General features: G+C 44.1%; 1 protein-coding gene across 2 annotated transcripts; it reads left to right on the top strand.

Moving 5' to 3' along the window:
• The first annotated feature begins 2,337 nt into the window (after positions 1-2,337).
• Positions 2,338-10,304, top strand: znf710a (zinc finger protein 710a). Of its 2 annotated transcripts, none has more exons than XM_036561611.1 (5): positions 2,338-2,608; positions 4,798-6,327; positions 8,177-8,368; positions 8,813-8,981; positions 9,483-10,304. In XM_036561611.1, exons 1-5 carry the CDS (start codon positions 2,564-2,566, stop codon positions 9,644-9,646), a joined length of 2,100 nt encoding a protein of 699 aa, XP_036417504.1. In that variant the 5' UTR covers positions 2,338-2,563; the 3' UTR covers positions 9,647-10,304. The 2 variants fall into 2 exon arrangements, with proteins under 2 accessions (XP_036417504.1, XP_036417503.1); XM_036561610.1 differs by having other exon boundaries at positions 4,798-6,357.
• The last annotated feature ends 797 nt before the right edge of the window (positions 10,305-11,101 follow it).

The following is an 11,101-nucleotide window of genomic DNA, read 5'->3' as shown; positions in this document are numbered from 1 at the left end:
TAAATAAGGCCCCTGTTATTGCATGACTGGAAATAATATTGTCTATATATATATGCTGAGTGGACAGACTTTCCTATTAGAACTTCATCACCATCACTGTAAAGAAATACAAATAGCTAAGTTTCTCTATAGGGCAGCATTTCACATCAAAATACTCTAAATACTCTGAATGACTTTTAGGGCTGAACTATTTGGGCAAAGTATCTAATTGCAATTTTTCTGTTTAATATTGCGACTGCAATTTAAATTGCGATTACTTGATATAAATAAAGATATAGGCCTATTGTTTGGCCAAGTAGACCAGCAGATCCACTTTATTCGGCTTGAGACTTGAACCCAGACTGCCAGTTAGATGTAGTTGTGATGTCATAGTACATAAGTGTTTGGTTGCTTCTGATTAGTCTAACGCATCAGCTCCATGTTAACTTACCTAAATCCTAAGACAACAGTGTTTATCATGTAAGGTATCTTTTGCAGATTTTGTGATTTGGAAACTGCACTCTTTGAGATTGTGATTTAGGTACAAAAGCAATTAATCTTTCAGCCTTTCTTACATCTCAATGATTGAATTATGCGAAACTTTGGAATTCCCCTTCTACTGTGGGACGGCCTGGGCCCCATCCTGCTGTTAATAATCCAACAGGAAGTGCTATTCTAATCCTCTACCTGTTCCATAATACAGATTGACTAAGTACCACAGCACCTCAGGACCCACCCAGCGACCGCCACCAGGTACACCAACACCACACTACATTCAGCCCCTTCACACAAACCGGGCCTTAAACAGTTAATTTCTTTCCTTGCTGTTTTTCCTTTTCCTCTCTCTCTCTGTCTCTCTCTCTTTTTTCTTTCCTCTCTCTCCTTCCCCCAGCCCCCCCTTCTCTTCCCTTCACTCTGCACTCCCCCTCTTTCTCTTGCTGATGGACTCTTCTTTTTATTTTCACACTCCACCATCCCCCTTTTCTTCTATTTTTCTCTCTCCCTTTCGCTCTTTCTCTTTTACTGCATTCTCTCTTTCAGCCTTCCATTCCCTCTATCTCTCTTTTCAATCCCCACCCTCTCATGAGCACCCTCCCTTCTCTCTCTTTCTGTCTTTCTCTTTTCTTTGACCTCATCTTTTCTTATGCTCTCACTCTCCCTCCCCCAGTTTCTCTCTTCCTCCTTTTTTTTGCTGCATTCTCTCTTTCCCTCCCCCTCCCCCATCCCCTCTCTCCTCCTCTCTTTCTCTCTTTCTATTTCTCTGTCACCCCCCTCCCTCTATACCTCTGTCTCTCTCCCCCTCCCTCTTCTTCTTATTCTCTCTCTCTCTTTCTCTCCCCCATGTCTGTCTCCCTCCCTCCCTCCCTCCCTCTCTTTCCAAACTGCTTTTCTCTCCCTTTTCTTTCTCCTTTTCTTTCTTTTGTCACTCTTTTTTTTTCCTTTTTTGCACTAGCTTTCAGACATTGTGTAACGTCTTGCAGCTTAATTATTTGAAATTTGGAAATAAACAGACCTGGCGTAACTACCCACAGCTACTCTAGGAAGTAAAAAATTTCAACACACCGTACACATTATCTGACACTGACAACGTACCTGTGATTACAGATGCGTGTTGATAGCTTGAAGCATGTTTGTGTGTTTGAAGAACATGTCTCTGAGGTGTGTGTGTGTGTGTGTGTGTGTGTGCACGTGTGAGTGTGTAAAGAATAGAACCACAAGCTTTTGTTTGTTTGGGCTTTTTAGAGAAATATGTTTGTTGAAGGGTCATGCTGTATTGAGTGTGTGTGTGTGCGTGAGAAAGAGAAGTAATACAGAAGTGTGTATGTGTGCGCCTGTGCATTTGCGTGTGAGTAAGAGAGAGAAAGAGCGAGAGAGAAAGAAAAGAGAAAGAGACGGGGAGAGAGAAGGGAGGGGGAGAGCGAGAAGGAAAGAGAAAGAAGAAATGGGTGTGTGTGTGTGTGTGTGTGTGTGTGCTTTAAACAGAAGAAAGAAAGAAAGAAAGCAAGCAAGAGAAAGAAAAAAAGCGAGAGAGAAAGAAAGAGGGTGAGAGATAGAGGGGAAAACAGCAAGGGAGGGCGAGAAAGAAAAAGATATAGACAGATAAAAAAGGGACACATTAAAAGAGAATAAGAGAAAGAAAGGGTGAGAGAGAGCGAGAGAGAGGGAGCGACAGTGAAAGAATAAAAAGAAAGAGCCAGAAAGAGAGTGTGTGAAAGAGAGAGAGAAAGAGAGGGAAAAAAAGAAAGGGCAAGAGAAAGGGACAGAAAGCAAAAGAGACAGAAATAGGAAGAGAATAAGAGAGGGAGAGCTAGAGGTGAAAAAAGCAAGAGATAGAAATATGGAGAGATTAAAAGAGAGGAAGAGCAAGAGAGAGAGAGAGAGAGAGGAAAGAGCAAGAGAGCGAGATAGACAGAAAAAAAAGAGAGCGACAAACAGAGAGCGAGAGAGAGAGAGAGAAAGAGGCCGGCACAGTCAGTTCTGATAACAGCAACAGTAGGCGGAGGATGAGCGGAGGGACCGCCCCTTTCTCTCCCGCAGATATAAATAGGAGGAGGGTTTTTTTGCTCCACACTTCACTTGAAGGATGAGAGCCCTGAAACACCTTAAACATCACACCAGGAGCAATGTGGTGAGTACTCAGCTTTAACCCAGCTCAGTCTGAACACCGCAGACGGGCCTGCGGACCTGTTTCATTTGAGTTTTTTAAGTTTGTTAATTGCTTAATGAAAAAGTTTTGACTTTTTGATGCTTTCTCTTAAAATTAGGGGTCATGAAATGAGTTTTCAGAGTCATTTACTGATAAGAGCAGTCAAAGTTCTCTCTGCTTTTCTGTGTGGCCTTTACAGCACTCTTACCGTCTGTTTCAACTATAGTATGTCTCTTCTTATCTCTTTCTGTTTCACTCACTACTCTCTCTCTCTCTCTCTCTCTCTCTCTCTCTCTCTCTTTCTCTTTCACACACACACACAGAGTTACCCTCAAACATAGGTTCATACCTTCATTGTCTTTCTGGTTTAACTATGGTATGTCTGTCTCTCTTGTTATCTATCTGTCTCTCTCTTTCTTGCTCTCTTTCTTTTATTTATCATGTCTTAATCTTGTAGTTTTTATTTTCTAAAACTATTTTTACATTCAGTTCACCTCTCCTCTCAGAGCTGTGGCTGCTATCCTGCCTGACTGGCTCTCTCTTTCATTTGTCTTTCTGTCTTTCATTTTCTCTGCCTTTCATTTTGTCATGTTTTTTTTTTTTTCTCTGCTCCTTCTCTTTCCTACTCCCTCCCTCCCTGCTCTCTCTCTTTTCTCACCCTCTCTCTCTCTCTCTCTTTCAGTCTCTCACTCCCCGCAACCCCTCCCACTCCCTCTTTCTGTCTCTCTCTTTATCTTTCTCTCTCTTGTACACGCTCTCTCTCTCTCTCTCACTCAGTTTCTCAGTCTCTCATCCCCCACCACCCCTCCCTCTCTCTGCTCTTTTCCTCTCACTCTTTCTCTCTTTATCTCCCTTTATCTTTCTCTCTCACTCCCCTCCCTCCTCTCTTTCTCTTCTCTCTCTCTTGCTCGCTCGCTCACTCACTCATCCCCCACCCCCTCCTTTCTTTTTTCCTCTTTCGCTCTCCTTCTTTCACATGCTCCCTCAATCACCCTTCTCTGCCTCACTCTTTCACTCACTCTCCTTTCAATCTCTCTCTCTCTGTCTCTCTCTCTCACTCAATCTTTCCTTGTCTCTCTCTCCCTCACTGTCTGCTTTAAAAGCAGTAATTATAAATGACGTGGTTATCAGGGCATCCAGGTTCCCCTTCTCTCTCCTCTCTCTCTCTTTCTCTCACTTCTGCCTTTCTCTCTCTTTCCCCATTTTACAGCTGTCAATCACCATGACTCTCTTTCACTTGTGTATTCTCATGCAAACTGTTTGCATATGCACAAATCCATATTCACCCAGGTTTGTGTATCTACACCTATCAAGGTAGCACCTTGTTACAGATCTGACCTGAAGTGTTAACGTTTTTTCAAAGGTGCATTGCCCAGAGAGAGCCTGTGACAACGTCTCTCCTATTGTACCATTGTTTACAGCTGTTTTGTGCCAACCTTTAGTGGTCTTAAAGCTACGATATTGGCTATGAATGGACTCTGAAGCAGAGCATTTGAGTTCACCATAATTAGCCTTTCCTCTCAGCCTTGGGCCAAGCTGTGCTTATGTGTTGTTGTGTTTTCTTGCAGAGTTGAACTCTAAACTCAAGTTTCTTGTAACCACATTAGCATTAGCTTTGGAAACTAGCATGCTAACAGCTCTCTAGGTCAGCAATGGCACAACTTGACTTCACAGGAAATGCTGTGGACAGTCCACGGATGTGGACTTCCTGGTTAGACCTGGGCTCCCTTTGTGCTCCCCGTTCTTTTAAAGGCCGTTGAGGAAGGAAGCATGGTGCTTTACATAGATCTGCTTTATCTTCTCATCTAATGTGCTCTCAGCCTTTTCTGAACACAGAATCTCTCGCTTTCTCTCTGACCAACCTCAGAAAGAGTATACCGGAATTTTTTGGGAGCTTTAGGAGGCAATGTTTACTGCTTTTAAAAGGAAGTAGTGTCCTGTCTGCTGCCCTACATTTGTCACCTTGGTGGTTCTCCCTCAGACTCTTGACTCTCTTTTGCTCCGGTAATGCTGTTGCATTGACATGGTTGCTAGAGTTCTATTGTAGTGACTGTTGCCATGACTCCACAGTACAGTCTTTGTTGCCAGGGCTACTGTAGTAAATCTTTTGCCATTGGATTTACTGTTACCATTAGCATTACATTGACTGTATGTTCTCTGTTCTCTTGAAGGAGGAGCAGGAGCAAAAAGTTCCTCTGGTCCGCTGCTACACCAAAGTGATGGAGCATGCAGTGGATGCTGGCACACAGACCGACCCTGTGGTGGTCCTGTCTCTGGCCCAGGCTGCCGTGCTGGGCCTCATATCTCAGAATGAGATCTTTGGAGCCACCATTGCCCCCAATGGCTTCTACACAGGAGAGGCGCGTGATGGCCCCCCTCCCCCTCCAGAGACGATGGAGTACGAGTATGCAGACCAGCTGATTGGGGCCAATGGAGACTACCTTGCTGAGCCCGATGGGGATGACAAGAGGCTAGAGGGTTCTTATGGGGCTGAGCGGAGGCGTCCAGGGCCCCGGGGAAGGACCAAGAGACCCCGAAGTGAAGATGAGGCAGTGGCGCCGACTGAGAAGTCCCCAGAGATACAGACTCATGTGAAAGGAGAGAGGCCTGACTATTCCAGCCCCTGTTACCATTCGCATGTTCATCATACTGATAGCGAGTCAGAGGTGTTGGACCTTGCACCCCACAGGGTACTATTAAAGGAGGAGCAGAATAGCAAAGACTGCACAGAGTATGTGAACGAGCCGAGCAGCCAGCAAACTGATGCAGACTCAGATACGGACTCTCGGGCTGCTGAACGTAGCCCCATGGTCCGAGAGAAAGCAGTAGCCAGCCGATCTGAAGAAGGTGGGAAAGAGGAAGACCAGGAGGAGGACAGAGCATTGAACATCAAGACTCCAGATGAGGAGGTGAGCCCTGTGATGAGGCGTTACTATGAGTCTAGTGTGGTTGCCTATGAAGCTGCCGAAATGGGTCTGGCAGGGGATTACGAGGAAGGCGGACAGGCAGCAATGTGGACTGACGGCGAGAATTCCATTGGCCGTCGGATGCAGATTGACCGACTGGACATCAATGTGCAGATCGACGAATCGTACTGCGTAGATGTGGGCGAGGGCCTGAAGCGCTGGAAGTGCCGCATGTGTGAGAAATCGTACACCTCCAAGTACAACCTGGTAACACACATCCTGGGCCACAACGGCATCAAGCCACACGAGTGCCTGCACTGCGGCAAGCTCTTCAAGCAGCCCAGCCACCTGCAGACACACCTGCTCACGCACCAGGGCACGCGTCCACACAAGTGCACCGTCTGCAAGAAGGCCTTCACCCAGACCAGCCACCTCAAGCGCCACATGCTGCAGCACAGCGACATCAAGCCCTACAGCTGCCGCTTCTGCGGCCGTGGCTTTGCCTACCCTAGTGAGCTGCGCACCCACGAGGCCAAGCACGAGAACGGCCACTGCCATGTCTGCACACAGTGCGGCATGGAGTTCCCCACACATGCCCATCTCAGGCGCCATCAGGTCAGTCACCAAGGGCCCACCACCTTCCAGTGCACTGAGTGCCACAAATCCTTCGCCTACCGCAGCCAGCTGCAGAACCACCTGATGAAGCACCAGAACATGCGGCCCTACGTCTGCTCCGAGTGCGGGATGGAGTTTGTGCAGATTCACCACCTTAAGCAGCACATGCTCACGCACAAGGTACTAACACAGCAGGCCCTCGAACACAAGGTACTTCTAACCTCACTGCTTTTTGTCATCCTCCTACAGCCTTCTTTGTTTGAATTATGTGAACTGTTGCCCTTGCCTTCCAACTGTGATCCAACAGTTGTTTAAGATCTAAGAACACATGCATAGCAGAATGTGTAATTAATGCAACCCTGCTGGCCAAAGGTTCCTGTAAGAGAGCTTGTTTCATAGCATGTAAAGCAGCACATCGTGAGACTCAGGTGGCCAAAACAGGTTTGAGTGTAAACTGAGCCCTTTCAGTCAGATCCCACCCTCTCAGTCATAGTCATCCAATCCACTTCCTGAGCTGCTCTAGACCTCTCCCCATCTTGCTTCTAGCACCAATAAGGTAGAGACTTTTTTCACATGTGCTTTGTGCTGTGAATGTCATACTGACGATACTTCCGTCACACGTCCCTCATTCTATGACTATGATTCATCCCTTTATGACTGCAGTCTCCGTAAACAAAGTGGGTCACAGGTCAGCTGCATTACAAACCAAAACACTGGGCATGTACTCATTGTGTAGTTAACCTCTCTTTAGCTGCTTCTTTAAATAGGCACTGAACTCAAATAATTTTCTTACAACACTTTACTGTAAAAGGCGTTATATAAATAGAATATTCTACATCATGCATTTGCAGCATCTAAGTGGACACTGATGAAGCCTTCATGAAAATCACATAAGATGTTCATTTCATTGCTAGACATTGTTGTAATGGGATCTGTCTTAAAAAAATTCACTGGAGTTTATTTTTGCCTAAGTACAAGATGAAGAATAATTGGTCAATGTCTAAAAAAACTAGACACTACTGTCTTTTTTTCTTTCCATTTAATCGTTTAATCAAATCTTTGGACTCTTAATCTGCCATAAGAACATTGGACCCCAATACAATACAAGGTTCCTCCCTTATTTGTTAGTTGCACACAGATCATAAATGTTGTTAGTCATATAATATCAGTATAGTATGGCTCCCATATAACCACTATATTAATTAATGATAGGAAAAAAAAACAAAGGCAGATAAGCTAGTACACAACTGCTAGTTGATTTAAGTGAAACAAAAGATAAACTCATTACAATAACCAACACAAACTAAGCATGTGTATGTTTTATTAAGATCTCAGTGTTGGTTATGTAAGAAATCTTTATTACCCACTGAGACAGAAGTCATCATTGGCATCAGTGTACGCAAGATAAGGGAACCTTCTCTATAAAATATAAAGATACCTAAAAAGGACCTGCACGGAGTTAAGGTGCCAACGTGCTGTTAATGTGCTTTTTGAAGGCCTCTGAATGCTTTATGTAAGATCCCATTCAAATATTCCTAATTAATGTTGACAAAAAGTAGTTCTCGGAAACTATCAAACATGTTAACAGTTCAGCTAAGGGCGAGCTGAACCACATTTCCAGACACAGAACATACATTTCTTTCCATTGTCTGGGCACCACAGGCTCTATAACACTTGGTGGAGCTGCTGGGCTCTCAATGGTATATGTAATGGTTGCTGTCTATCTGTCCTGCGGCAGCGTGATAACTACAGCGTGTGCGCATGTTCAGCTTATTTTCCCCGTTCATATTATGAATTCTTGTGAGCAAGCAACAATAGCAGAACCAGCCTATAGATTCAGCAGTGTCTATGGCAACTGCCTCCATTTCTCATTTAATTCCACTAACTCCTTTTCCCTCTCAGCAAGTGCACAATGAAACTGAGCCAACAGTTAATATACGATTGTGTATTATTATTTTTTTTTAAACCAGTCCAAAAAACTGAACTGTTTTTAATTACAATGTACCACTTTGTTGTGTCTCTCTTATAGGGTATGAAGGAGTACAAATGCGACGTGTGCGCTCGTGAGTTCACCCTTTCGGCCAATCTGAAGCGACACATGCTGATTCACACCAGTGTGCGGCCCTTTCAGTGCCATGTGTGCTTTAAGACCTTCGTCCAGAAACAGACCCTCAAAACCCACATGATCGTCCACCTTCCCGTCAAGCCCTTCAAGTGCAAGGTGAGACTGGAGCAATTATGTCATTTTATGACCCCCCAGAATAACCACAGAGTCAGTGAAGATTTTTTTTACTTTGAGAATTGGGTTATTGAAATGCTATGTCAGAGTACAGTATCACTATATTATGATGCACATACACAATGTGCTAGTAGTGCCACATTTAAAAACAGCCATCAAAAACTATGAACACAATTATTTTTATTCTACGTTTCACATACTGCACTGCAGTAAGTCTAATAAACAGGACTAATTATGCTCTTTTTGTCATAAAACATGCAGTTGTGTCTTTAAGTACTGCATCCACAATATACTCAGAAGAGCGTATTATCACTATAATGATAAAATATCACCATATTGCCCACCCCTAATCCCCTCTGATCTGACTGAGTTAGGGGTTCCACGATGGAGGTGTAAACGTGTAACATTTACCAATCTGGTTTTCAGGTGTGTGGGAAGTCATTCAATAGAATGTACAATCTCCTCGGACACATGCACCTTCATGCCGGCAGCAAGCCCTTCAAGTGTCCCTACTGCACCAGCAAGTTCAATCTGAAGGGGAACCTTAGCCGACACATGAAGGTCAAGCATGGCATCCTAGACGGCTCGCCAGAAGGTAACAACGCATGCCCTTGTTTATGGCTCCTTCTTAGGCTTGTTACAATAGAATGCATTTGCAATATGCCCTGTAATGCCCCGAATTGGAATAGTAATTATATTAGTAGTGAGGCTCAGCAATGATGTTAGGGCTACTTAGGTACAATTGAGCTGTGACTCAAAAAATGGTAAGACTTCCATAAATGCTTGTTCGTCCGAGTTATTTAAAGATGTAGTGCATGATCATGACAAAACAAGTACATTTGTCAGACTGAAGGGATGCCTGTGATTCAGAACACAACATGACAAACCATTAGGGCTGGCATTTGCGTCTGTGTTGTCTAATTTTGTATTGGGTGGATAGCATCAGATTCACTGATAGCTAGTTAGCAGAAAATAGACGGCAAGTGAAATGTGAAAAGTGAAGTAGCACAAAATATTCTACTGTACTACTAAAAAGAGTGAATGCAGCATATATGCCTATTGAGTGTGGACTCAAGTGCTGTATTTCCCTCTACAGACACCATGCCTGACATGGAGGGCCAGGAGGACTATGAGGAGGAGAGCTTTGACTATAGCGAAAGGGAAAATCTGGCCAGTAACAACGCACAAGACCTGGCGAAACTGGCCGAGATGGGCTACTACAACTACACCAAGGCTGCTGCCCGTTACGCCACAGCGTAAGTGGCTTCATAAGAGACTGAAACAGCCATGGTTGTTCCTGTAGCCCTCATGGCTTCAAGAAGGACCGATGAGGAAATGGCTGCCTAGTCACTGTGCACTAGGATCCATTTTAAGTACCCTGTAAGAGGAAGTGAGATTTTTTTTCCCCTCCTCGCTAGAAACTGTTACTGAAGTTCCATTTAAACTGAGCATAAAGCTACATTTAGAAGTCACACCATCAGTAATAAAAGGAGGACAAATACTGAAAATGCATTTTGATGAGTAACATCCTAACGCCATGTTCAACTTGTTGGACAACAGTTAAAGAGTAATATTTGAGCCTAATTTAATAGTGCAGTCAAACAGTATGTACAGAGGCACTTATCCAGAAAGGACAATCCCGAGCTCTTTCAAAGAAATTGGAGCAACTGGCATTGTAACTGACTTAATATTAAAAGCACATTGGTAAGCAGCTATAGCTCAGTGGCTACTTGTCCTACAAGTCAGGAGCTGCTAGAAAAGGCCCGTTTGGACATAACCAAAGCTGGCAAGGTGCAAATTCCTACTTTGTTTATGTTTGGCTTTTACCACTGTGGTTTTTAATTTCTTTTGACATAAACCATAACACCAGAATCTTCCTCTGCAGTGTTTGCTGTGATTTTCTTTTAATTTTTTTTTTTTTTTTAAATAAAGCATGTGGGATTTGTGTCCAGTGGACTGACCAACTACGAGGAAGCCTTAGTGCATGTTGCATTCTGGGTTTTCCTGGGGCAAGTCCACATCACCTTCCGGACACAGTTCAGTATTGTACCATTAGGGTATAACGGAGCTTGTATTTATTGTGAAATGTTATTTTCTTGGCATGCTCAAGAGTAACAGACTTTTTGATGTTCCATATTGGGAAAGCCCTGTACCTTTACATGTCTGAAGTGATAGCTAGGGGGAGAATGCAGTGGTGATGGCCTACTTTTCTTTTTACTATACCTGGAATTGAATTTCATGTTGCGTTTGGTCACGCGGCACTGCACCATAAGGAACGCTGTGTCAAAAAATCACCAGAAATAAATGTACATGCCTTCATTTCTATGACTATTGTTGGTCTCCAGGGCTGAATGTGAAGATGATGCCCTGAAAAACTTTGGACAGAAATATTAACTGCCCTTGTGTCTGTAAGAGAGTGTGCCATCCATCATTGCTGCACAGAGCTCTGAAGTGATGAACGACAGTCTGCAGACATGTGACAGGGCCAGAGACCCAGCACAGAGTGACTGAGAAAATTTCCAATGTATTCTGTTTCTGCTTAGCTTTACATGGACACCCGCTGCCCAACCAGCCAGGCAATGCTTCGTTATGTTAATATGGCACATTTAAAAGAGAATGGGAGACTGGGAGTTTTGCTGTTTCAGATTGTGTCCTTGAGGCTTGAGCCATCATGCCAAGCTGCTGAGGGCAAGTCATGTTTTAGTTTTGTATAAG

This window comes from Colossoma macropomum, unplaced genomic scaffold, assembly GCF_904425465.1.
Source record: "Colossoma macropomum unplaced genomic scaffold, Colossoma_macropomum, whole genome shotgun sequence".
NCBI classification, from domain to species: domain Eukaryota; kingdom Metazoa; phylum Chordata; class Actinopteri; order Characiformes; family Serrasalmidae; genus Colossoma; species Colossoma macropomum.
This window is presented reverse-complemented; position numbering and strand designations above follow the sequence as displayed.

Excerpts from the sequence above, each read along its gene's own strand:
- znf710a (XM_036561610.1), top strand. The coding sequence starts at position 2,564 with ATGAGAGCCCTGAAACACCTTAAACATCACACCAGGAGCAATGTG. Across the intron at positions 8,369-8,812 it reads TCAAGCCCTTCAAGTGCAAG|GTGTGTGGGAAGTCATTCAA; the intron begins GTGAGACTGGAG and ends TCTGGTTTTCAG. Across the intron at positions 8,982-9,482 it reads CCTAGACGGCTCGCCAGAAG|ACACCATGCCTGACATGGAG; the intron begins GTAACAACGCAT and ends TTCCCTCTACAG.